The 26,387-nt window shown below is 64.0% G+C and overlaps 1 protein-coding gene across 1 annotated transcript; it reads left to right on the forward strand.

Moving 5' to 3' along the window:
* Window positions 1-4,274: 4,274 nt before the first annotated feature.
* FHOD1 (formin homology 2 domain containing 1) lies at window positions 4,275-20,548 on the forward strand. Its single transcript, XM_059824679.1, has 24 exons — window positions 4,275-4,445; window positions 10,669-10,775; window positions 10,898-10,962; window positions 12,343-12,410; window positions 12,516-12,621; window positions 12,819-12,913; window positions 13,335-13,446; window positions 13,539-13,633; window positions 13,730-13,873; window positions 13,993-14,207; window positions 14,369-14,479; window positions 14,730-14,753; window positions 15,274-15,327; window positions 15,777-15,943; window positions 16,203-17,101; window positions 17,370-17,522; window positions 17,681-17,863; window positions 18,136-18,255; window positions 18,455-18,616; window positions 18,717-18,907; window positions 18,988-19,180; window positions 19,260-19,413; window positions 19,499-19,675; window positions 20,198-20,548. Exons 1-24 carry the CDS (start codon window positions 4,275-4,277, stop codon window positions 20,278-20,280), a joined length of 3,849 nt encoding a protein of 1,282 aa, XP_059680662.1. The 3' UTR covers window positions 20,281-20,548.
* The last annotated feature ends 5,839 nt before the right edge of the window (window positions 20,549-26,387 follow it).

Genomic DNA, 26,387 nt, shown 5'->3' on the forward strand with positions numbered 1-26,387 from the left:
GGCCCCGCGCCGCTCCCCGCCGCTCCGCCGCGCTCCCGGCCCCCGCCCGCGTCACGCGCACGTGGGGCCGCGCCGGGCCGCCCCCCCCCCCCCGCCCCACGCCACGGGCTCCGCCCGCCGCTCCCCGCCCCGCCCGGCCCCCCCCCCCCCCCCCCCGCCGTCCTCCCGGCACTGCCCCGGTGCCGCCCCGGCCCCCCCGTGCACCCCCTCCGCACCTGCACCGCCCCGCTGCCCCCTGCCCCACCTCGGCCCCCTGCGTCACCCTGGTGCACCTGCAGCCGCCCCAGCGCCCCCTGCCCCATGCCAGGCCCCCTGCCCCAGTGCCCCCTGCCCCACAGCGGCCCCCCTGCCTCCACCCCGGTGCCCCCTGCCCCATGCCAGTCCCCCTGCTCCAGTGCCCCCTGCCCCACAGCGGCCCCCCTGCCTCCACCCCGGTGCCCCCTGCCCCATGCCAGTCCCCCTGCCCCAGTGCCCCCTGCCCCACGGCGGCCCCCCTGCCTCCACCCTGGTGCCCCCTGCCCCATGCCAGTCCCCCTGCCACAGTGCCCCATGCCCCAGTGCCCCCTGCCCCACAGCGGACCCCCTGCCTCCACCCCGGTGCCCCCTGCCCCATGCCAGTCCCCCTGCTCCAGTGCCCCCTGCCCCACAGCGGCCCCCCTGCCTCCACCCCGGTGCCCCCTGCCCCATGCCAGTCCCCCTGCCCCAGTGCCCCCTGCCCCACGGCGGCCCCCCTGCCTCCACCCTGGTGCCCCCTGCCCCATGCCAGTCCCCCTGCCACAGTGCCCCATGCCCCAGTGCCCCCTGCCCCACAGCGGACCCCCTGCCTCCACCCCGGTGCCCCCTGCCCCATGCCAGTCCCCCTGCCACAGTGCCCCATGCCCCAGTGCCCCCTGCCCCACAGCGGACCCCCTGCCTCCACCCCGGTGCCCCCTGCCCCATGCCAGTCCCCCTGCTCCAGTGCCCCCTGCCCCACGGCGGCCCCCCTGCCTCCACCCTGGTGCCCCCTGCCCCATGCCAGTCCCCCTGCCACAGTGCCCCATGCCCCAGTGCCCCCTGCCCCACAGCGGACCCCCTGCCTCCACCCCGGTGCCCCCTGCCCCATGCCAGTCCCCCTGCCACAGTGCCCCCTGCCCCACAGCGGCCCCCCTGCCTCCACCCTGGTGCCCCCTACCCCATGCCAGTCCCCCTGCCCCAGTGCCCCATGCCCCAGTGCCCCCTGCCCCACAGCGGACCCCCTGCCTCCACCCCAGTGCCCCCTGCCCCATGCCAGTCCCCCCGCCACAGTGCCCCCTGCCCCACAGCGGCCCCCCTGCCTCCACCCTGGTGCCCCCTGCCCCATGCCAGACCCCTGCGCTCGCCCTGGGCCTCCCTGCATCTGCTGCGGTGCCATCCGCATCACGCCCGTCCCCCCTGCCCCATGTCAGTCCCCCTGCCCCGGTGCCCCCTGCACCCGCCCCAGTGCCCCCTGCCCCACAGCGGCCCCCCTGCTTCCACCCTGGTGCCCCCTGCCCCATGCCAGTCCCCCTGCCCCAGTGCCCCCTGCCCCACAGCGGCCCCCCTGCCTCCACCCTGGTGCCCCCTGCCCCATGCCAGTCCCCTGGCTCCTGCCCAGTGTCCCCTGCATCACCCTGGTCCCCCCTGCCCTCCCCTGGTGCTCCTGCTCTGTGCAAGTCCCCTCGCCCTGGCTCAGTCTTGCACCCACCAGATTCCCAATCTCCCCCCACCCACCCAATCCCCCTCCCAGCCCAGACCCTTCTGCTGCCAGCCAGGAGCACCCATCCCTGCCCCAGCCACTGCCTGAGCACCAGCCTGGGAGCACCCCAGGGCAGCCCCCGTGGTTCTTGGGTCCCCCTCGCCTCCCCAGCCCTTCCCAGACACCCCTAAAAGCTCCCATTTGCCCACCGACCCCGGGCCATCCCCACTGCTCTGGGAGGTGCCCCGTCTCCCACATCCCATCCCTGCGGCTCCCAGATCCAGGGCCCCAGGTCCTGGGTGGGCAGTGAGGGATGCCCAGGCAGCCCGGGGAGCGGAGATGCCGCCTGGCAGAGGGCAAGAAGGGATGCTGGGAGAGCGCTTCATGGAGAGCCAGCTCTGAGCTGTGTCCGTGTGTCCCCGGAGCCAGGACAGAAGGACACCTTGGCTGGGCTTGAGCCTTCTGGCTGGTACTGCCTATGGCATGGGCATCCTGGGATGTTGAGTGCCAGGCAGAGCCCAGTGGAATGAGCTCCAGGATGCCTCCCCGGCAGCCTCGGCGGCGTCGCCTCTTCCCATCTCTCTGACCCGGCACAAATGTGCAGCAAACGTTTGCCAGCGGAAGAAAACGGCTGGGGAAAGCAGCCTGCTGCTGCCACCCCCTGCCAGCCGGCTCCTGCCAGGAAAGGCAGCGCAGGAACAGCCTCGCAACGGCTGCCGCTGAGACGAAGCTGTCTCCCGCTCCCCTTTTAGGTTCTCAAAGGTGTAACTAACCCCCCCCTTCGCTCTGCCTCCCCCAGGCTGGTCATGCCCTGCCGCCCCGGCCTCGTAGACCCGGCCCATGCTGCTGCCTGGGCGTCTCTGCTGAGCTCCCCCCAGTCTGCTCACGCCTCGCTCCTACTGGGAGCCCAGGCTGGAGCCAGGAGCGAGGGGAAAGTCTCCCTGCTCACCGCTCCATCATGTCGGGCCATCGGCACAGCCCAGGTCATCAGTCAAAAAGAAAGTAAAATCTCCTTTCCAAAAGCTTTGCCTTGTTGGCTTGCACTCAGCGTGCCCAGTGACGCTTCGTGCTGAGTCTGAGAGCGATGAGACCTTCCCGTGTCCCCAGTCCCGTCCCCGGTGCAGCCGCCGTCCCCCCTGGGTGCTCCTGCAGGTACCAGCTCTCCTTTGTGTGCTCATTTCCAAGCCCGCCTCAGCCGCGGTGATGAACACTACGTGATCCATCTCGGACATCCTCATTAGCGTCGACACCTTGGATGCCTGATGCCCTCCTTAGCATCAACACCGGCCTGGGAGGCTGCCCCACTGCCGGGGTGGTCCCGCTGCACCCCTGGCCCCGGCCTGCCCGGAGCAGGGTGGCTCATCCCTCCGCCGCTTTCCCCCCTGCCCCAGAATCACAGAATCACAGAATCATTAAGGTTGGAAAAGACCTATAAGATCAAGTCCAACCGTCAATCAACCCCACCATGCCCACTAAACCATGTCCCACAGTGCCACGTCCACACATTCCTTGAACACCTCCAGTGATGGTGACTCCACCACCTCCCTGGGCAGCCTCTTCCAGTGCTTCACCACTCTCTCAGGAAAGAAATTTTTCCTAATATCCAGCCTGAACCTCCCCTGGGGCAACTTGAGGCCATTTCCTCTTGTCCTATCACTTGTCACTTGCGAGAAGAGACCAACACCCACCTCCCCACAACCCCCTTTCAGGTAGTTGTAGGGAGTGATGAGGTCTCCCCTCAGCCTCCTCTTCTCCAGACTGAACAACCCCAGCTCCCTCAGCCGCTCCTCATCAGACTTGTGCTCCAGACCCCTCACCAGCTCCGTTGCCCTTCTCTGGACACACTCCAGCACCTCCATGTCCTTCTTGGAGTGAGGGGCCCAAAACTGAACACAGCATTCGAGGTGTGGCCTCACCAGCGCCGAGTACAGGGGCACGATCCCCTCCCTACTCCCGCTGGCCACACTGTTTCTGATACAGGCCAGGATGCCGTTGGCCTTCTTGGCCACCTGGGCACACTGCTGGCTCATATTCAGTCGGCTGTCGACCAACACCTCCAGGTCCTTTTCCACCAGGCAGCTTTCCAGCCACTCGTCCCCAAGCCTGGAGCGTGGCATGGGGTTGTTGTGACCCACGTGCAGGACCCGGCACTTGGCCGTGTTGAACCTCACACAACTGGCCCGGGGAGGTTCTGCCCAGCCTCCCACCCGTGCCCCAGCTCCCCCGGGGCGAGCAGCCCCACCCGGCACCCCGGGGCAGCCCGGAGCCACCCCCCCCCCGGGGGGCTGCAGCATCCCCGAGGCCGGAGCATCCCGGTGGAGCATCCCGCTGGAGCATCCCGGTGGAGCATCCCGGTGGAGCATCCCGCTGGAGCATCCCTCCGCGCCGGGAGGCAGCTCCCGCTGCGCCGCCGGGCCGCCCGCGGGAGGGCGCGCCGAGCCCCGAGCGACCGCTCCCGGGGCGGGGCGGGGCGGGGCCGAGGGGGCGTGGCCGGGCCGAGGGGGCGTGGCCGCCCCGCCCTCCCCGGAGCTCCCGCCCCGAGAGCGGAGCGGAGCGGAGCGGAGGGAGCGGCGTTGCTGCCATGGCGGAGGCGGCGGTGCCGTGCCGGCTGCAGTACCTGGAGGACGCGGACCCCTTCGGCTGCGGCAGCTTCCCGGAGCCGCGGCGAGCCCCGGTTTACGCCGTGGCGGAGGCGCTGGCCCTGGGGGCGCAACTGCCCGCGCTGCACCGCCTGCTCGGGGCCCCGCTGCCGGTGAGGGGGAGCCGGGGGCGGGCGGGGCAGGCACCGGGCGGGGAAGGCACCGGGCAGGCACCGGGCGGGGCGGGGGAGGGCCGAGGGACGGGGCGGTGTGGCCCCGCCGGAGCCCGGGCAGCGCTGCCGGTGTGAGTCACGGCGGAATCCGTGAGCCCCTGCGGGAGATGGCAGTTCTCCGCCGGCCCCGGGCGAGTCGGCGGGGAGGAAGAGGATGTGCTTGCTCAGAGCAGGCAGGAACCCGGGCAGGGGGAAGCAGGATGAGGGCAGGCGTCCATCCCCGTGTCGTCGGGGCCGAGCCAGACGCTCTCCCACCCCAACATCCCCCGTCCACACCGGTTACCGGGAGCGGAGCTGAGCCTCGACGGGAGCACGCTGGCTCCCTGACACCGGGGACCCGGCCAGCGTCCCCGCTCGCTGCAGCACGTGGGCCTTGGGGAGGTGACGGTGGTGACGGTGGAGCCGGAGGGCCACCAGCCCTTCACCCCTCCGGTTCGGCGGCAGCAGCACGGAAATTCGTGCTGAGCAATTTCCTCCGGCCGGGGCGGAGGAGCAGAGGGCCTGCGCCCCACATGCCGCCCTCGCTGCGCGGCGGGAAGGAGCAGAGGCTGGCCGGGAGGAAGGCAGGAGGCTGAAACGAGGCGTCGTGTCTTGCTTGTGTGTCCTCGGGCCTGATCCAGCCCTGGGGAGCGGAGGAGACGCGGGACCCTCCCTCCTGGGTATCTTCTGTTGGCGTGATGCTTTCAGAGCATCCTTTACGGGATGGACGGGCTTGTTTTCCTCCTTACGAACGCAGGACCCAGCAGAGCTTTGGCAATGGCTGAGCATCTCTGTCCTGCAGCACCGCAGGAGTGCCGGCGAGGGAGGCAGGAACCCAGACAGTTGCCCTGCCTGGAGCCAGACAGCAGAGATGGGGACAGCAGGAGGGGGAAATCGGCTCAGTGTGCCTGGCATCGAGCTTGCTGGCTTGCCGGGAGAGGGGGGATCGCTGCGAGACCTTTGCCTGCACCAAAAAACCCCTCCCTTTTATCCCCCTTTTCATTTTTCTTGGAGCAAAGCAGTGGCGTCTCATGTTGTCACCGTCATGGGATTTTTAGGCGGTGACTAAATGGAGTTTGTTTAGGAACAAACAGCCCCGAGACATGACGAATGGAGCAAACTCAAATTTCAGGCATGTGCTCTCCTCCCTGAGCAGGAGCTGGCTGTAACGGGATCACCGGCCCGGGGTGCTGCCGTGGTGGCACGAGGGGCTGGACGCAGCGTTCCCGAGGGCAGGAGCATTGCAAGGAAGTCCTGTGCCTGGCAGAGGCATGTTGATCCTGGGATTTCAGGCTCTGTTCTCTGCCTAAGGCAAGCTCTGGATGTTTTTTTCTGTAGTTTCCCTGCATCACCCTGTGACCCTGGGTAAAATCGCAGGTGAGCGGCTAGGACCCTGCTCTGGGCTTATAAGCCAGATTCCAGGTTTATATAGGTTATATAGGTTATAAACCACGCTGCCTTTATTACACAGAGCTTTCTAAGCCAGCGAGGGCTGTGGTACATCCCAGCCTGACAAGCTGGGATGCTGGCTGGGGTTTGCGTGAGCCGATGCCTTCATCGGGAGCCTCCTGCAGCAGGATTTACACCCTGCAGAATGAGGTTGGTCTCCCGAACCACCCGGTTCGGTCCAAATTCAGATCTGACCCCCCAGAGCCACGCAGACGTCGTTATCCTGCCACGACCGGCTGAAGCCTCCCTTGGTGCCCTTCGTGCCAGGTAGCGCTCAGCTCCATTACTCGCCGACCTAAAATTAGTAACTGAACAGTTGGATTTTTCCCAAGGAACTGGCTGTAAAAAAATTTCAGCTGGGGATGCCCGGTGCCAGGCCTGTCCTGACGGGCAGCGTGCCCGGAGCGGCAGAGCACCCGGAGGAAGATGTAACGGCTGGGAGGAAGCTGGGCTGGGGGTCCCCGCATCGTCATCGTCGGACCGAACCGCAGGCACCCAGGGGATGAGCTGCCATGGGGAACCAGCCGGGTCCTGCCCTCCCTGGGCCCAGCAAAGCTGCTCCCTGAGCTGGGAACAGCCTAGGGATGATGAGCAGGAGGTTTCTTGTTCCGGCATCGCTGCCTTGAACAGCCTGTCCTGCCCCGTGACACCCTCGGTGCTTCCTCTCCCCGAGCGCGACCCGCCGCTGATGACTTTTGCATGCTCTCCGGAAAGCGTGTTTGTGCTTGAAAATACCTTCCCGCTTTGTTTGCCTACGCCGCCGCATTGTTCGGCTCCAGGCCGATACTATCTTCTCCTGCTTTCCAGCATTTTTCTAGTACCCTTGGGTGATGCTCGCGCTGGGTGTGGGGCTTTTCTGAACCTCCGCAGGCAGCTTTTGGCAGGGCAGATTTTTTTTTGGCTGTCCCTTCAGTCCCCAAAGGCCACCGCGCTCCCTTGCCCCCGGCACTATCTCACCTCTGAATCTAGGGACTTTTCCAAACAATTGCAAAACCCAACAGGCTGGAGCTTTGCTTTCCCCTTCCTCCCTCGGAAACCTGGGGAAGAGCAAACAGCTCACCGGCCTCGGAGCTGTAAGCTCACCCTTCCACTCGCTGCAAGCTCTCGGGCTTGATAGAGAACTGCTGGGGCGACCTCGGTGCACGTGTGAAGTGCCCAAGCCCCGTCCCACCAGCCCCGCTTGTCCTCAGTTTCCTAACCGGCTCGAGGGGGCTTCACCGAGGGTCCTTGCTCCGCTTCACCTCTGGCAGGCACGACAGCGGTGAGAGGGGGTCGTCGGCAGCGCTGCCTTCCCCCCGACTTAACTGCTTGGAAACTTCGCCGCCTGCTTCTTGCTGAATGCTTAGAGCCGAGCGCCGGTGCTCAGCAGCCTCCGGCGCTTCCCGGCTTCTGGTATGGTCCTGGGATGGGAGCTGCGGCCAGGCATTCGTGCCATGGCTTTACCGGGACACCGGCTGCTCGCCAGGACTGGGGTCCTCCTGCTGTTGATGAGAAATGAGGGATCTGTTAATGAGCAACAAGCCTGGCTGGAGGAGCTTCAAGAGGGATGCGCGCGCGAGCGAGTGTGCAGTTCTGGGCCAACTCTGGGTGACCTCCAGAGATCACTCCCACCCTGGCTATTTTTTTTTCCCCGCCACGGTAAGGCGATGGCCACGCTCCCATCCACTTGCTGCCATCCGTCAGGCAGGAGCGGGCAGGAGGCAGCGACCGAGTGCCCTGGCAATAAACACCCCTCAGCCCTGAAACCGAATCGCGGTGACTGCCTTTGGTTGCTGGCTGGGCTTGCTCCTGCGGCGTAGCTCTATAAACCGTCAACCCCCATATATTTTGGGAGGGTGGGCAGAGGCTTGTGATGCCGGATGCTTCTGACCCACTGGTGTCTTGTGCTTAAATGCTGCCTCGAGCTCGAGTGCTGCCTCAGGTGGAGCGAATAATATATATTTTCTGTAATTTCCCCCATAGCCTTCCGAGAAGAGCTGCAGCAATGTTGGGAAATTGTGGTTGCTGCAAAAAGAAAGTGTTAGAGAGGGGGGGAAAAGTGTTTCCTCTGCTGGCAGATAAAGAGGATATTCCCTGCCCGGCCTTGGAGCATCCTCCCGCGTGGGGAAGCCGTGATAGGGGTGAGCAGGAAGATGTGACGCCGTGGTGAGTGCAGCTGTGGGTGGAGGATGTCTCCATCTCGGAGGTGGAGATGTCTCCATCACATCCCGGTGGTTTGGGGCGGGGGACCGTCCTTCTCCAGGGGGAGCTGGCTTTCCCTGGTGACTCATTTGCCTGGCACGTGTGTCCTTGCTGAGCTTTGAAGCCGGCCACAGCTGCTGGGTGTTGGTAAGATCGGGGACATCTGTGTGTTTCCACCTTCCCCACGTCTCAGATTTGAAGCAACGGGGTGCGTGGAGGACATCAGTGCCGTTGCGGGGTGGCTGGGGGTCCCAGGAGCCACAGGCTGGAGATGTGAGCCTGGGACGCTCTCCTCCTCCCCCAGCTCCGCTTTGCCTCCAAGCCCCCATGACCCTCAAAGCCCAGCTCACTTTAAAATGGTTTTACAGGTAGGAGACGGATGGATCACAGCCGCCCTGCGCCGGGAGCTGTCGGTACCCCGTGGCACCAAGGTGCCATCCCCAGTCGTGTGGCCCCGAGATCCCGGCTGAGATCCTGCATGGTTCAAAAACCTCACCCGAGGGCGCGGGAGTAACCCCGGCCCCGGGGCAGTCAGTGCTCCCCGGCGCGGAAGTGCCACCCTGGGATTTTTGGCAGGGCAGCGTGAGCCTGGGACATCCCATCTCCATCCCCGGGGGCTGGTGCTTGCCAGGGGCGTCGCAGCCAAACCCAGGCCCAGCGCTCGGAGCATCCCTCGTGGGGAGCGCTGCCAAGCTCGCATGGGAAACATGCAGGGTCGCATCCCAGGGGCTTGGCCTCTCCCGCCAGCTGGGACATGTCACCAACCCCGGTAGGAGACGGGGACGTTAACTCCGGCTTGTCGGAGCTCTGGCAGCCCAGAGAAGGTTCTTCACTGTGTTTGAGTGCCTGGGGAGGATGCAGGGATGCCTGGGGAGGATGCAGGGATGCCTGAGGGGATGCAGGGATGCCCAAGGAGATGCCCAGGAGGATGCAGGGAATGCCTTAGGGGATGCAGGGATGCCCGAGGAGATGCCTGGGAGGATGCAGGGATGCCCAAGAAGATGTAGGAGGGGTCTCCCCTGCCCAGGAGGATGCAGGGAATGCCTGAGGGGATGCAGGGATGCCCAAGAGAGCCCTCTCCGGTGCAGGAATTGAAGCTTTCCCCAGCAAGCAAACCCTGCGTGGGGTCAGCGTTAGCGATACCCGCCGCGGAGGCAGAGCTGGCGGCCAGGAGCACTTGCCCGGTGCCAGCAGCCTGTGTTTGGTTCATGTTGCCATGGCTGGCTGGCGTGGCTAGCAACTGCGGAAGGTGGAGCGGGACACAACATAACAACTGCGTCCAACCCAACAGGAGTACCCTGCCAAATTGCCCGTTATCCCAAGGCTTAGTCAGGGTCATTAATTATTTCAATGCACGTGGCATTTTTTCTTTGCCCTCTGATTTTAATGTCAGGCTCACGGTGAAGTCATACATGCAAGCACTTGTGTGATCTTGTGACTCGAGGAGACGGGGCTTTCATGGAAAGCAACCCCAGTGAGATGCAGGAGCCGTACCCAGCATCGCTGTGGGTCGCCAGCCTGCCCGAGGGTGGCCAGGGCAGGGTTTTATGTAAAACCCAATAATAAGGTTTTACCCCCAGTCCTCAGCTCTCCCCAGGTGGTTACACAGCACTGCTGCGCAGATTTGGAAAGGAGCATCAGTTCCTCGGAGGTGGGGTGGGCTAGGAGAGCGCGGGGGCTGCAAACGCTTTAGGAACAGGACCAGATGTGCTGGGGGGTCGGGGTGCTGGCACTGCCCTCCCTCTGCCTTCACCCACGCCTGGAGGGCAAACTGCCCTGTCCCATCCGGAGCTCACCCAGGGGACCTGCTTGGGTGCTGTGGGGTGCTGCTAGGTCCCAGCGGCTTTGTGGGTGCCGTGTCTGGAGCACCTCTGGGTGCTGTGCTCGCTGGCTGGGGTGCACTGCGGGTGCTGTGTGCAGACTTTCGAGGGAGATGCCCTCGCCCAGCCTTGCCTCGGGCTGCGCATTTCCCCGTCCTGCTGGAAGATGCCACGTGGCTGCGGGCTGAGCCAGGGGCTGTGTCAGCCGGGGGACGTCCCTGTGGGATTTGCCCTGGTTTGGGGTGTCCGTGGCCAGGGAGACGCCCCAGCACCCTCTGCCCCTGCTCGGTGCCTTGGCAGTTCCCCCAGAGCCAGTCCCTGCAGGTGGAGGCACCAGCCCAGGGAGGAGACGGATCCTGCCCCGGTCGCACCCCGGTCGCACCCCGGCTGACTAAGGGGAGCCCCAGGGAGCGGATCAGCCTCTTGACGTGGCTTCCACCCAAGGGATTGCCAAGAAGCCCGGAGGTGCCGGGGCCGCCCTCGCTCTGCCTTTTCCCAGCCTGGGGCTCCATGTTTCTCCCCAGTTTGCCACTGGGCTGGGGCAGAGCGTGCCCGGGCGTCTCCCTGAGGGGCCAGCGCTTGGGGACAGGGTGGGATCTGCCACCCCGCTCCGGGATGTGGCTGCCTGGTGGGTTCGGTGCGGATGGGAGGGTGGCCCGGGGGTGCTGCATCCTCCGGGAGCCGGGAGGGATGTGGTGGGCACGGGGGCTCAGCCAGGCTGTCTGCATCCCCAGCTGGAGGACTGCACGCTGCAGGTCTCGCCCTCCGGACACTACCTGGACCTCGACTTGTCCCTGCTGGAGCAGAAGGATGATCTGGAGGGTTTCTACGAGGAGGTCAGGTGAGGCATGCGGGGTGCCTGAGCCCTCCGGGGATGGGACATGGGGACCTCATGTGCGTGCGAGCGCCGGGGCCCGTGGCGGTCCCGCTGCAGGCACTCACGCGGTTTTCCCCCCACCCTAGGAAGGGGAGACGGCCGACCCTGATCCTGCGCACGCAACTCTCCGTCCGAGTCCATGCCATCATTGGTGAGTCGGGGCTGCTCCCTCCTCCAGGCTGGTGTGGGTCCAGCGGCTCGCCCCCCCTGCCCCGGATGGCAGGGCTTTGGTCTCCGCCGTGATGGAGAGAGCAAGCGATACAGCCCAGGGCTGCTCCCACCCCATAACCCCCCCAGAGATGCACGAGACATGGTCCCTGTGAGGCTGGTGGGCACCCGCTGGGTTAATCCCCTCCATCCTCAGAGATCCGGACTTTTGCCTCTTCGGCTGGGAGCCCACCGCCCGCTGCAGATATTCTGGGTCATTCAGGCGAGCTCTAAATATAGCTTTGCAGGATACAAACAAATAGCTGGAGCGCAGCAGAAAGCACTGCCACAGCTTTGGGCAGCCCGCTCGGAGGTCTTGCAAAATATTCGGGAGACTCAAGCCTTTTTTCTCCGTAGTAGGGGGGGAAGAGAGGCGCTGAGCAGAGCAATGCTGGCCGGGCATCAGCTTCCCGAGCGGCGCGGGAAGGGGCACAGCACGGAGCCCTCTCCCTGCAGGAAGGCTGAGGTTGGGGTCATGCTCTTTGCCGGCGGTTCCCAGGCTCCGGCTGAGCCCCAGGCTGCTCTGCTTTCCCTCTCGGCTGCTCTGCTTTCCCTCTCGCCTGCTCTGACCAGCCGATAAGCGAGCGGAGGAGGCTGCCGGGACCTCATGTTTTACAGAGCCCTCATCGGCATGTCCGGAGGGCTCATCGGACAGCTTGTTTTTGGCTTGTTACAGCTCTAAAGCTGACTCAAATAACTTGGGATGCTCAGATAACTCAATTTTTGGATGCGGGAAGCACTGGCTCCCGATGCCTTTGGTCTCCGCTAGTTTAAGTGGGACTTCCCAGCTTCCCATTGCCCTGGCTGCTCCATACCGACTTCTGCCCACGGGCACCGTCCCCATGAGCACACAGTCTCCATCCAGCCTCCAGCCTGGTGACCATCCCTTTGTCCCGGAGCAGCTGGTGTCACGCTGCCATCCTTCCCGTCCCTTTCCTGTAGCTCTTCCCAAGCCGTGGGGCTGCTGGGGGCTCCGGGACTGTGCCAGGGCTGTGCCTGGGGATGGACAGCTAAAAGTAGCTCAGCCTTCTGTCCGTGTTCCTGTTTCGGTTCTGCACAGGAAACCAGAGGGGATATTTATGTCATTGCTGGGCAGAAAAAAAAAAGAGAAAAAAAGGAAATAGGGAGGTGGCAGGGCTGAAATAAGTAGTTGTGGAGATGCAGTTGCTTCCACCCTGTGTGTCCGACAGCCAGGCAGTGCCGGCACAGGGGTTGAGCCAGGATGCAGGACTTTCCCAGGCAGCCGGGAGTATTTCGGAGCCCTGGTTCAGCAGTGAGCCCCTGTGGGTCAGTCCATCATGCCGCGTCTCTCCCTTCCTTCCAGAGAAGCTGTACAACTCGCAGGGGCCGGAGCTGCGGCGATCCCTTTTCTCCCTCAAGCAGCTCTTTCAGGTACGGTGATGCTGGTGCGGTGGGGGGTTCGGGGGGGCTACCCCGGGACTGGCTGCCCGTCCCTGCCTCCCCACGCTACCATAACGCCTGGCCTTTGCCCCGCAGGAGGACAAGGACCTGGTGCCGGAGTTCGTGAACCTGGATGGGTTGACGTGCCTGATCAAAGTGGGAGCAGAGGCTGACCAGAACTACCAGAATTACATCCTCCGGGGTTGGTATTTGGGTACAGGGCATCTCTCATCCTCAGAGAGGAAGGCTGGCACTCGGGGCAGGGGGGAGCAAGCAAGCAGGTTTGCCGGGGCTACCTTGCGGGCAGCTGCCAGACCTTGCCCTGTCGTGGCGACGCTGCGCGGGGCTGGGAAAGCCCTGCCCGCCGCGCCGTGACCCTGCCCGCTCTCTGCCTTGCAGCCTTGAGTCAGATCATGCTCTTTGTGGACGGGATGCAGGGTGTCATCAACCACAACGAGACCGTCCAGTGGCTGTACACGCTGTCGGGAAGCCCGGTAAGCCCCTGCTGCCCTTGGGGGGCTGCCTGTGCCCCCCACTGCACCCCTGCCTGTGGCTGTCCCCTTGCACCATCCCTCAGGGGCTTTATCCCATCCTTTGCCTTCGGGCTTGGTGCCCTCGTACCTTTTGGGTGGGTTGGGTCCTGCTCCCACCCATCTGGAAGTCACCCAGGGTCCCCAGAGCTCCCTGTCCTGATGTGACCATGCTCCTGGGGACAGAGCTTGAATAAGAGGGTCCCGCTCTGGGTCTCTTCCTGGTGCCCCTTGGCCATCAGCATCACAGCTGCAGGCTGGTCCCTGGCCTCACGGCAAAGCCCCCAGCCCCGGGGGCATGGGCACAGCCAGCCCGCAGTGCCCTGGCATCGCACTGGCAGTCCCCTGCCACCGCTGCCGTCCCAGCCGCCATCCCTTGTCCCAGTTTCGCCTGGTGGTGAAGATGGCACTGAAGCTGCTGCTGGTGTTCGTGGAGTACACGGAGCCCAACGCCCTGCTCCTCATCCGCGCCGTCAACGCCGTGGACCAGGCGAAAGGTAGGTGCAGCCCCAGTTGCCCGCGAGGTCCCCGGTGGGGGACGGTGTCCCCGCCATGGCCTGGTGTCACCTTCACGTGTCGCTTTTCCCAGGCACGTGCCCGTGGTCCAACCTGATGGCCATCCTGGAGCAACGCAACGGGGCTGACACGGAGCTGCTGGTGTTTGCCATGACGCTGATCAACAAGGTCCAGGGGGGTGGCAGGGCGTCCCCGCGATGCCACACTGGTGGGGCTCGGTGTGGGTCACACTGGTCCCAGCAGCATCCCTCTGGTCCTACTCAGACGCTGGCAGCCCTCCCGGACCAGGACACCTTCTACGATGTGACAGACTGCCTGGAGCAGCAGGGCATGGAGCGGGTGGTCCAGCAGTACCTGGGTAGCAAGGGCACCGACCTTGACTTGAAGCAGCAGTTCACGCTTTACGAAGTGAGTGGGGCTCCCGCGGGATCTGGCCATGCGCCACGTACCGTGGCAGTGGGGAGGGCGGGCCCGTGGGGTGGCAGGGGTGCTGTGCCCGGTGCCATGCCCCACTGGTCCCTCCGCAGAGCGCTCTCAAGCTGGAGGATGGCGTGGAAGAGCCGCCCTCGGGGGGACGCAAGGAGCGGAGGAGGACGGATGAGGGCCGGCGCGGGTGGCGATCCCAGGGCGGCTGCCCGGAGCCCGGCCCCGATGCCCAGCCCCTGCTGGGGTCCCCTGGCACCCCGAAGGAGCCCCCCACCGAGAACACCCCAGCTGTCCCCGCACCGAGCAGCCCAACAGAGTAAGTGCGGCTGGAGGTGGCCCACGGTGAGGATGCTCCTGGGATGGCGAGGATGCTGGGATGTGGCGTGAGCAGCGCTCGGATCCATTCCCAGTGCCAGGGTGGAGGACAGCCCTATGGAATCTACTCTCAGTCCCTGTGTCTTCTTCCAGACCTTCCAGACCCGGTCCCGGCAGCGTCTACAACAGCGCGTCCAGTGTGCGGCTGTCCCTGGCCTCCCCCCCAGCCGAGAAGGAGCAGCCCCCGGGCCTGGGCGAACGCAGCGTCTACAAGTAAGCAGCTGGGAGGGGCTGGGTGGGTCCCCCTGCGGCTGGGGGGGGGCTCCCAGGGGACAACAGGGACTGGGCAGGCACTGGGGCTGGAGAGAAGCATGATGGGGGAGTGGGCATCTGAGAGGGTCCAGCCAGGGGGTCCAGGGCATCCTCTGGGCGCGCACAGCTCTGCTCCAGCTCCTCCTCGCTGCTCCTCTCTGCCCACGCTTGCCCTCTCCTCTGCCCACTCTTTCTATCTTTCCTTTTGCAGGCTGCGCCAAACTGCCCCTGTCTGGTAAGTGCCCGGGCTCTGCACGCCTGTGCTCCCTCCCGGCGTGATGCTCCGGCGGGAGCGGGCACTGCCCTATCCCGCTCTCTGCCCCTTGCACCCACCTCTCTGCCCCCATCCCTCGCCTCTCCCCTCTGAGCCCTGCCTGCAGGACCCCAGCCCGCTCCCCCCATTGCCAGCACCCCCCACGGGGTGATGGCACCCTCTGATCCCCCCCCTTCTGGGGTGAGGTGTCCCTTCTGGGGGTGGCACAGCCCACCCCAGGGCTGGCACTGCCATCCTCCCGGCAAACTGGGTGGCTCTGGAGGGGACGGGACAGTGCCCCGTCTCACCAGCACCCAATGACATGCAGTGCCCAGGCAGGGGACTTGCTGGGGCTCTCCCAGCTCCCCATGAACCCCACAGGGCCATGGGGTGATGGTGTGGCAAGGGTCCCACGCTGAACGGCTGCCAGGCGGGTGCGTGCAGGAGGCACAAGCCCCGGGGGGGCTGCCGGCAGTGGGGGCTAACCCCTGTTTTCCCTCAGGCGGGAGGATGCCCCCTCCTTGCGTGGGGACAAGCCTATTTTGAGGAAGTTTGAGTAAGTAGAGGCATGCGTGTGTCTCTAGGCATGCGCTTCCTCAGGCTGGCGCCTGGCCGGAGGTATCTGGGCTCCGGCCACACAGGGCATGAGGGGCAGGAGGGTCCCTATGAGTCTCTGCCCGGGTGCCCTCCTGGGTTTTGCAGCTTTTGGACGAGGGTCGCAGTGAGCACCAGGTCCGTTGGGACCGACAGGTGACGGTGGCACCCTGACAGCATGAGCCTTTGGCTCCCGTGGGACTGCGGCATCCCTGTCCCTGAGCCGTGGTGGCATCACCTGTCTCTCTGCAGGGCTTGGAGGAGATTGAATCCTCCGGGTCCCCGATGCGGTGTGGCTAGTGCAGGGGGCTTCTGTGCTGCAGGGCTGGCTGTGCGGTGCGGCATGGCGTGGTTTGCCCATCATCCCCATCCCTGCCTTGCTCCCGGCCAACATCCACCCCTGTCTCGCAGAGCTCGCTTCTTGGAGAACCTGGCCGCAGCCCAGAAGGAGAAGATCTCTTCCATGGCCAAGGGACGGCTCAATGTCCTCAGCGATGCTGCACTGGAGCATCCCACCGCTCTCGCGTGGGACAGGGACAGCGGCACCCCTGAGCCTGGGATAGAGCCACCCAGCATAAGTAGGTGCTGCCGGGATATGTGTTCCCAGCTCTGGGCTCATCAGGGTCTCTGGGGAGGGTGTTAGTGGCCCCTCTGCCCCCAGCCCATGCCTGTGATACCCAGAGCCACGGAGGAGCTGGGTGGTACCTCCCCGTCCCGTTCTGAACGCCGGTATCCGAGCACACCCCACCGGGGAGCGGGACCCCAACTCTACGTGCAGCCCAGCAGCACCTGCCCCCTCCACGCAGGCTGTCCCAACCTCTCCGCCTCTCCCTGCAGGGTCTCGCCTGGCTCAGCTGGACACCACCGACTCGTGCAGCACCATCTCCTCCGACACCAAGTTTATGTTGGACATGCTCTACGCCAAAGGCTCCTCGGAGCTAGGGAGGGAGAAGGTCTTACCCGAGGTGCCGTCGTCCCCCCTGGTCCGGGATGAGGTGGAGATGGATGCCAAGGGAGGCAGCAGCCAGGAGCAGGAGGGCACCTGGCTCCCTGGCAGGGCTCCAGACGGGCCAGTGGCCAGCGCCCACGCCAAGCTGGTGCGTGCCATGTCCAGCGTAGATGCTGAGACCCACACACAGAAGCTGGAGAATAGCGGGATGATGCCCATCAAGAAGGACGTGGAGCTGACGTGGGAGCGCCTGGAGGCCAGCCCCGTGCAGCTGAAGATCAAGGACCTGGACTTCACTGATTTGGGGGAAGAAGAAGACTTTGACATCCTGGACACGGGGCCCATGGCCAATGGCTCCTTCCTCCCTCCCGGCATTGAAGCAACGAGCGCTGGAGCTGTCATGGTTCCCCCTCCACCTCCTGCCATCCCTGGTTGCCCACCACCACCTCCTCCACCTCCTGCCGTCCCTGGTTGCCCACCACCACCTCCTCCACCTCCTGCCATCCCTGGTTGTCCACCACCACCACCTCCTCCACCTCCTGCCGTCCCTGGCTGCCCGCCCCCCCCAGGGCTGCCAGGCCCCTCAGCAACGGATGGCCCCTCCCAGGCCAAGAAGAAGAGGACAGTGAAGCTCTTCTGGAAGGAGCTGAAGCAGCTGGATGGCACTGTGGGGCCGGGTAGGTTCGGCCAGGCAACACTGTGGGCGTCCCTGCAGAACGTTGAGGTCAATGCTGCCAAACTGGAGCATCTGTTTGAGTCACGGTCAAAGGAAGTGCCAACTTCAAAGGTACCACCGGGCTGGCACCCATCAGCCAAGGGGACTTGAGGGGTGGGAGAAGGCTGTGAGTTCCTGTGGGGACCCTAGGCATGCACTGTCACCCCTACCTTATGCTGAGGATGGGTACCCGCAGCCCAGAGGCTCGGTGGGGGCGGTGATGGGCGATGCGCAGGTTTGGCTCACCACCAGGTCCCTGATCAGCTCCCTGTGTCCATGATGTTTTCCTGAAGGTGAGCCGTTTGCCTGGCTGTCCTCATCCATCCTGTCCTCTTTGCAGAAGGCCATTGATGGGAAGAAGGTGGTGGTGGTGCTGGACCCCAAGAGGAGCAACGCCATCAACATTGGCCTCACGGTGCTGCCACCAGTGCACATCATCAAGACGGCTGTGCTCAACTTTGACGAGTTCGCAGTCAATAAGGAAGGAATTGAGGTGAGTACGAACGGCTCGGCCCCTCTGAGATCCTCACGCAGGTTGTTTCCCCTGGCCAGAACGCCTCCATGCCATGATGCCTGCACTGCCAGCCCTGGGGTGACACGTCCCATGGTGACATGTCTGGAGTCTGACACATGCCTCTTTGCCTGCTCTAGAAAATCCTGACCATGGTCCCGACTGAGGAGGAGAAGCAGAAGATCCAGGAGGCCCAGCTGGCCAACCCTGATGTGCCCTTGGGCTCTGCGGAGCAGTTCCTGCTTGCCCTATCTTCCATCAGCGACCTCACGGCCAGGCTCCAGCTCTGGGCCTTCAAGCTGGACTATGAGAGCCTGGAGCAGGTACAGAGCCATGTAAACCCATCTGCCCTCCGCCCTCCCACCGCTGCCAGCCCCAGCGGTGCTGAGCGCTGAGCCAAGCATGTTCCTGGTGGGGACCAGCCACGTCCAAGTACGGGAGGTGCCGTCCTGGCTGGGGACGGGCTGCAGGTCCCCAAGGCAAGCATGGGCTTGGGTTGACCATGAGGTGGTTGTCCTCATGGGCAAGGCTGAATGCTGAAGGTCCCAAGGGAGAGGGTGGCCGAGGGGTCTCACCTGCCTCTCCCCTCACCCAGGAGATTGCAGAGCCGCTCTTTGATCTGAAGGTGGGCATGGAGCAGCTGGCCAGAAATCACACCTTCAAGTGCATCCTGGCCACACTGCTGGCCATGGGCAACTTCTTGAACGGCTCGCAGGTGAGGAGCAGGGTGCGGAGGGACGTGGCCTGACTTCAGTGCTGTAAGGACAGGCCCAGCCGTGGTACATGGGTACCCAAGAGGGACCACGGGAAGCCTGGGACAGTGCCTGAGGCTGGGTGGTGCTGGCTGGGTGTGCAGACTGGAGGTCTGCTGGAGCAGGGATGGAGTGGCCCTGCTGAGTCCATTGGGGTTTCAGAGCAGAGGCTTTGAGCTGGGCTACCTGGAGAAGGTCTCAGAAGTGAAGGACACGGTGCACCGGCAGTCCCTGCTCCACCATGTCTGCCAGATGGTGGTAGAGAAGTTCCCAGAAACCACTGACCTCTACTCAGAGATTGCCTCCATCACCCGCTCCGCCAAGGTGAGGCAAGGCAGGTGACACCTGGGCAAGGCAAGGGTGCGGGTCCCATGGCTGCCCAGCTCCAGCAGCACAGCCAAGGGCTGACGTCTCGCTCTTCCAGATTGACTTTGAGGAGCTGGCCAACAGCCTGGTGCAGCTGGAGCGGAGGTGCAGGGCCTCCTGGGACAACTTGAAGGTGATCGCCAAGCACGAGACCAAGCCGGTGCTGAAGAGCAAGCTGACGGACTTCCTCAAGGACAGCACCCAGCGCATTGTCGTCTTGAAGGTGGTGCACAGGCGCGTCCTCAACAGGTCGGTGGCTCAAGGTCCTGGGGACATGGCAGGAACCCTGCAGTCCCGCTGGTGGCCCGCCGTGACCAATGTCCCCGCAGGTTTCACTCCTTTCTGCTGTACCTGGGGTATCCGGCGAGCGCGGCGCGGGACGTGAAGGTGACGCCCATCTGCAAGTTGCTGCGGGAGTTCGCCCTGGAGTACCGCACCTGCCGGGAACGCGTCCTGCAGCAGCAGAAGAAACGGGCCGCCCACCGCGAGCGCAACAAGACCCGGGGACGGCTCATCACCGAGGTACAGGGACGCTCGGCCGGCCGCCACCACCAGGTGATGCTCCCCAGGTCCCCGACACCCACTTTTTCTCCCACTGCAGACCGAGAAGTTCTCTGGCATTGCCGAGGCCGCTTCACCGCCCGCTGTGGTGTCCAGCGGCCCCGAGGAGCAGATGGAAGCAGGTCACGAGAGCATGAAGACCCTGCTGACCTCCCCCACGGACACCTCTGCCCGCCGCAGCCGGGCCAGCCGGGGTAGGAGCGGGGTGGCAGAGGCACTCAAGGTATGCCCAGCTGGCTGAGCACGGCTGAGGCCAGCATCCCCGTTGTCCCCATGCAGGTACAGGGCATGCCACCCCGGCCCAGGGCTCTCCGGCCCAGGAGGACATTCCCAGCTCCCCAGACGATGCTTCGGATGAAATCATGGACCGGCTGGTGAAATCGGTGACTCACAACGCCAACCCCCGGCCCTGCGCCAACAAGGAGCGCAGGAGGTCCCGTGGCAATAGGAAATCCTGTAAGTCCCATCCCTGTCCCCGTGCCCTGTCCTGTCTCTGTCCCTATGCTCTGCCCCTGTCCCTGTACTCTGTCCCATCTCTGTGTCCCTGCCTAGGTGTTTTTTCCCCATCTCTGTGTCCCTGTCCCCTTGCCCTATCCCACCTCTGTGTCCCTGTGCCCTGTCCCACCTATGTGGCCCTCTCCCTGTACTCTGTCCCGTCTCCCTGCCCACATGCTCTTTCCCATCTTTGTGTCCCTGTCCCCATGCCTTGTCCCACCTCTGTGTCCTTGTCCCTATGCCCTGCCTGACTTCTTCCCCGCTGGCCCCCCCCCAATGTCCCATGTTGAGCCCACCAGGCCACAGCAGGAGTTACTCTGAGACCAGACCCTGCCCCTGCACCCCACCACCACTGCTCCCCTCTCCAGCACGCCAGGGCCACCGTGTCCGGGCAGGCACCCAGGATGTGGGGACCCTGGCAGCCAGCGCTGCCCTTGCTGCTGCCGGCACTGCCAGTGCCACCACGCTCTCCTCCTCCCGCAGTGAGACGGACGCTGAAGAGCGGGCTCAGCGATGACCTGGTGCAGGCGCTGGGCCTGGGGCAAGCGCCCGGCATGGAGGTTTGAGGTGGCTAAGGGGGCTCCCGCTGCTCCCCACCGCTGGTAGCCCCCAGGGCAGGACGTGGTGGCAGCTCCTGCTGCTCCAGGACTCGCACGCTCTGCACCCTTCGTCTCACCTCGCCTTTCCCTGCTGGTCTCCAGCTCCCGGAGGTGCGGGCAGCAGGATGGGAGCGATGTCCCAGAGCTGCTCTGTGGTGGCCGGGATGGAGGATGCTCAGTGCCCGTGTGTGGGCACGGAGGCTCGAGGTTCGTCTTCTCAACAGTATTAGAGGGGTCAAGGGGCTGGACCCAGACCTGCTCTGGGAACTGGGTCTGGCCCGTGGCCGCTGTGGCAATAAAGTGATCTGACATGCTGCCAGTGTCCCTTGTCCTTGTGCCCAGGTCACCGCACTGCTGGGTTGGGATGCTGGAGGCTCTTGAGGCCATGGGCTGGAGCAGGCAGCACCCAGGGGAGTGGCAGGAGGGAAGGGGCGATGGTCCTTCCAGCATCCCTTTGGGCGGCCGTCACCATGGGCCTGAGCAGGACCTGAGTGCTGCCGGAGATGTCCCAGGGTTGGCCATGCCTGGGGTCCCTGGTGTCCCCATCCCCTGCGGACCCCTGAGAGGCCAGGGCGATGTGGTGCTCCCCCCTGGGCCAAGCCAGCATCCCTCCTGCTGCATCCCCAGCTCCGCTCCCTGGGGCAAGCACTTAGCCCGCAGCAGCAGCCCTGTGGCTTGCAGGCACCATCGTCCCTCCCAGGGACAACGTGATCCCCCCTGTACCGGGACACCCGGGGGGACCCTGCCAGAAGGAGTGAGGACTGCTGCCAGACTCAAGGCTGCACGCTCAAGGGCAGGAGCGGCGGCTCAAGCGCAAGGCCACGGCGCAGTAAAATCAAGGGTATATGTCCCGTCTCAAACCTCCCCTCTCCCTTACGAACCTCTCCTGGGGGATTTTAGCCAGACCGGGACCTGGGTTCGAGGCAGGGTTGTTTCCCCTCCCAGAGCAGGTCCAGGGCACAGCAGACATGTTGCCCCCTGCAAACCTGGCCCTGGCCAAGCTGCAAGCCTCGAAACATCTGCACTTGGCAGACATAGGCTGCCTCATGACGTAAATGGAGCCAGGGCAGCATCTGCCTGTCCCCACGGGGCCTGGGAGATGTCCAGGTAGGAACATGCCACATCCTGGTCCAGCACCGCTTGTGCCACCCCAGGCATGGATTAAAACCCAGGCTGGGTGCTGGCTGCGATGCTCCCCATAGGTGCTAGATGGTGGGTGGGTACCATTCCTGAGCATCCCCCTCTGCCAGCTGCAGTGCTTTGGGCACCGTCACCCCTGGCAGAGGAATTTGGGAACGATGTCACATCATCTATCACGGCAGCTCCACCTCCGCGCTGCCCCAGCGCTGCCTCCAGCCCTGAATCCCGCACGGCAGGTCTCTGCGGCTTTCAAGGAATGAAGAAAAACTCCACTGGGCAGGGCAGCTTCTTCCTCCCGGCTAACCTCTGCCGGGGCTGTCCCTCTCCTGCGAGGCTGGACACGCCGGTGGCCTTGGAGGAGCCGGGCAGTGCCAGCTGCCCCAGCTTGCGAGGTCCCTCCGATGGTTCTGGCTGGCTTTGGGGACAGGGGGACACCGGGCCAAGAGCTGCAGGTATCCCAGAAGTGCCCCAAAACATGGTCTGGCTCCCCTCCCCTCCAGGTGCTTGACTTGGGTCCGAAAGAGAGGATGAAGAGGTCACAAAAGGCAACGTTGAGCGGCTCAGATGCACAGTGGGAAGGAGAAAGGGGTAGAGAAGCATCTGCCTGACTCCCCCTGCACCTGCCCCAGGTAGCCAAAGTGGCATTATACATGTGACAATCCCAGGACTGTCACTCCCAAGGGCTCACTGGGGGAAACTGGGGCAGGGTGCCGGTGAATGCTCCCCACTGAGCAGTTCGGCGGCGCTCCAAGCGGCTGTGTCCTCAGCGAAGGCCTCTGCCAACCCTTTTATTTTTTTCCAGCTGGGTTTTTTTGCAGCCTTGGTGATATTTCCAGGATGCCCAGCCCGGCCCCAGGCACACGCTGCCCTTGAGCGGCGCCTGAAGTGCTTGGCTTGGCTGCGGCGCAAGTGGCTTATGCCAAAAATCATCGGGAAGGAGTGGGGGTGGCGGGATGCTGGGGCCTCCTTTGGGAGCGGAGGCAGGTTGGTAGGCGCCCATACGGGCCTTGGTGGGGACCCGGGGCACGGGTGGCCTCAGGCAGCATCAGCGGAGCCGGGGTTGGGGTGCTGCACCCCCGGGAGGATGCTCCGGGTGGGATGAGGTGACCTTGCCGGGGGCACCTCGCGGCACCCAGCACCTCCATCCCTGCCTCCATCGCTGCCTGCGCCCGGGCTCAGCCCCTGCGTGGCTCCTGCCCACGCCAGCCCGGGGTCACAGCGGTGTCCTACTGCCACGAGGGGGCACGGCGGCCACGCACACGGCGAGGCCACCCGAAACGACTGCTTCGTGTCCCTCCGCTCTTGGGGCGCTCACCCGCTGGCCTTCGGTTTGCTCTTCTCCCCTCTCCCTGGCACCCAGGGGGGGCTGCACCCTGCTCCCCCTCCCCGGCAAGATGTCCTGCCGCTTCCGTGTCCCCGGTGGAATGACAGCCACGTCCTTGGTCCCGGCCGTTTGTCTGGCTGGCGGGGACGGGCTCCCAGCCCCGTGCGCTTGGCTGTCTCTCCAGTGCTTGTCCCTGGCCCCCATCTCACCCTGGCCCCCTTCCAGGCGGTGGGGAAGAGCAGGGGACAGCGGGGACGAGCCCGGCTCCGCTTGCTGTCACATTTACCCTTTGCTGTAGCGGTTTGTGGGCAGAGACCCGCTCCCACCCCTCACAGAGCCTGTGCTGGAAGATGTCCCCTGCCTCCTCCATCCCACCCTGCCAGCCCTTCCCACGGGACTGTCCCAGCGTGGCGTCCTCTTTGCTGCCACGCTCCGAGGTCAGCTCCAGCCTCGTGCCATGCAGGCGTGTCCCCGCTGCCTTCCTCGAGCGCGGGGCGGAGGGGAACCACCTGCAGTCCCGGGCTCATGGCTGCCACGAAGCCCCACCACCTCGCACGAGAAGCACCATTCCCACCAGGGACAGCACGACCTCACCTTTTTTCATGGGTTGGAGCCATCCAGAGTGCTTCTTGCAAGCACCGGTGCGCCCTGGCCGCCTTCCAGGAGCATCATGATCATCTGTCATGCCCCCCTGCACCCCCAAATTCCTCCTACTGTCTCAGCTGGAGGTCTCCTCCTCCACCTCCTGGCCCCAACCCTCTTAAGCAACCCCAGGCTGGCAACATGCTCCATTCTGCAACCACCCTCCCCAGCAGGACGGAGGCGTGGGACGGGAACCAGGTCACAGCTGCCGTGACCTACTGCCCTCTCCCCTGAGGGCAGAGGCGGCAGGATGTCACCTGGAGCGTGGCCCAGCCAGATTCCACTGGGATCTGTCTCGTGGCCGAGGGGGAGCCGCATTTGCCCTGTCCCCATCACCCTAATATCGAGGTAGATGCCCTGTGATGAGCACAGGAGAGACAGGAGATGGGAGGGTGATGCTGAGCTGGCAAAGCAAACCTGGCACGGGTACCACACGTGCCCGAGGAGATGGGGGATGCAGAGTACCAGGCATTAGCGGACCTGGGAGCACTTTGGAGCGTCACCGACACTTCCCAGCCGCACCGAAGGAGCAAGGTCCCTACAGCCCAAAAGCAGCTCTTGTTTGGAGAACCACGGTGCAGAAAGCCCGGCTGGCGAAGGGGCTGCCAAGGCCACGTGGGCGAGCAGGCACGGCGACACGGGGTCCTCGCTGGGGCGGAAAAGCTCGAGGTCAGGCTGGGGAGCGGCTTCCCAGAAGGTGAAACCTCTCCCGAAGCCATGAATGCGGCTGGAAGCGGAGTTGTGTTTTGTAAATACCCGGGGATCCTGCGCAACCTGAAAAAAACAAGTCGGAGGCAGGAATTTTCCGAAGATGAGGGGATTTGCAAAGAGCCAGATCCGGGGTCAGCTCTCGGCTGGATGCTCCATGTTGCCAGCAACGCTGTCCTGGGGAGCAGCCCTGGTACTCCCTGAAGGAGCTGCTCCAGCCGCAGCACCCTGGCAGCAGAGAGGTCCTGCCAGGAGCTGGGGAGAGGTTTGGGCTGTGCCCACCACCCAGCCGAGGTGCTTGGAAACCCCCCCGCAGCTGGAGGATCAAAGCCCCGGACCCAGGCTGATCGCACCAACGTGGCATCAGATGATGGGCACAAACGGTGCCCCAAAAAAAGGTCCTCGGTCATGGCCTGAAGTAAGTTGGAAACAAGGAATGGAAAGTCCTGGGGGGAGAAGGGGGAGAAAATCCCAGCACAAAGAGTTGGGCGGCTGTGGCTCGGGTTGGCCATGCTGTGGGAAGTCCCTCCGGGCTGGGCTTTGGTAGACCCAATCTTCATGCGCTTGGCTTGGGGAAAGATCATGGGGACATTAAGTGTTAGGTGCAGGAAAGGCTTCCTGGAGCTGAGCCTGGCTTAGCTGAATCATGGCCACCTGATGATCTGCCGTCCCTGGAGAAGAAAGCCACAATCACAGAGAGTTCCCGCTCCGGCAGCGAAGAGAACCAGTAGAACAGTGCAAGTTCAGTGGTAGGACACAAATATTTGATGCTGGGAGTAATTAATCACTGTCCTCTGCAAGACGCTTTGGGTCAAAACGAAAGTTAATTCCAGACACTGCAATGGCCTTTGTCATCCCTGAACTGTCTCTGGCCCCAGACATCAACGTGCTCCAGTGTCCCACATCTTCACCACGAAGAAGGCTGGACCCACATCCATCCCATGGGCTCTTTGAGGACATGGTGTGGGAGAGAAGGAGCCCCATCTGCTTTAGTTAGCGAGGGACATTTCCAGAACCCCCTTTCCCCTGGGCTTGGTGGTCCATGGTAGGCACCCACAAGTGACATCCAAGGGGGTCCCAGCCCCATGGTCCCCTCTCCTGAGACAACTGCTCCCGGGGAAGGACTATACCCCATGACCTGTGAGAGGAAGCAAGCGCTGGCACAAGCCTCCATCAGCGCTGAAGAGACAAAAGTGCCCTGTTAGGCGCTCGCCTGGGTGGTGTTTCCTAAGGAGATAATAGCCGTGGAAGAAGGACTTGCTGTTTTGGAGAAGATTAAGTACCTGTGGGAGCAGCGTGGATGAATCACATCCCTCATGGGCTTAGAGCCCCTGGAAATGGCTCATGGCACTTCGAAAACAATGTCATGAATCTTCTGCAGATGAGATTAAGGAGTGGAACAATTATCTCAAAACCTGTTAGTCATGGGAGGCTCCACGGAGCTGAAGGAACAGCCTAGGGCAAGGGGAGCACTAGGAAGATGTGGTGTCCCCCCCACCGGGGACCTGGGCGAGCAGCCCCAGGAAGGGTGTGGGAGGTGGCTGCGGTCGAACCAGCCCCGCTTCCCCTGAAAAAGGTGAGCTGTAATTAGCAGAACGGGTACAGAAGAGCTCAAGTAGGTCAAAAGGTAATGGGGCTATCACCAGCGTTTCCTAACAGCGCAGCGCGGCTGGGAGGCACCCTCCGGTGTTGAGCAATGGGAAGACGAACAAGGCCAGGCACCGTCTTCAAGGGAATAGGCACCAAGGTCACCCTAACCGCACGCCGGCCTTTTTGGGGTGAGCTGGGGAACGGCCAAGGCTGGCAAAGGGTGCTGGTGGTCCAGCCCCACCCCACCGGACCTCTTGGTGAGAGCAGCCATGGAAAGCCCTGGCTGTGGCCAACACAGCACGCCGTGGCTATCTACAGCCCATCTGGAGGTGTCCCACAAGAAGGGCATCCCGAGACCACGCATGAGGAGCTCTGGGAGGGACAGATGAAGGGACACCCAACCCAGCTCTGAAGGAGACGCGTGAATTCACGTTGCGATTTGGGAATGGCCACATCTGCCCCTGCTGAAACACCGTCGTCTACGTTCTGGCTGTCTCTGTAAAGCCCTGTATCCCTGACCCTGCTCTCTTGCATGCCCCAGCAGCTCTGGCTCGGCTGGTGTGGTGAGGGATGCTCTCTCTGGAGACTACGTCTCCGGAAAACAACCTTTTTCCAACAGGATTTTTCAAGCCCTGGTGAAGTGGTGGGTGGGGATGTTTAACAGGGTCTT

This window comes from Gavia stellata, chromosome 15, assembly GCF_030936135.1.
Source record: "Gavia stellata isolate bGavSte3 chromosome 15, bGavSte3.hap2, whole genome shotgun sequence".
NCBI lineage: Eukaryota > Metazoa > Chordata > Aves > Gaviiformes > Gaviidae > Gavia > Gavia stellata.

Coding starts and splice junctions, on each gene's coding strand:
- FHOD1 (XM_059824679.1), top strand. CDS start 4,275: ATGGCGGAGGCGGCGGTGCCGTGCCGGCTGCAGTACCTGGAGGACGCG. Junction 13,447..13,538: donor CGCCGTGGACCAGGCGAAAG/GTAGGTGCAGCC, acceptor CGCTTTTCCCAG/GCACGTGCCCGTGGTCCAAC. Junction 18,256..18,454: donor ACTTCTTGAACGGCTCGCAG/GTGAGGAGCAGG, acceptor TTGGGGTTTCAG/AGCAGAGGCTTTGAGCTGGG.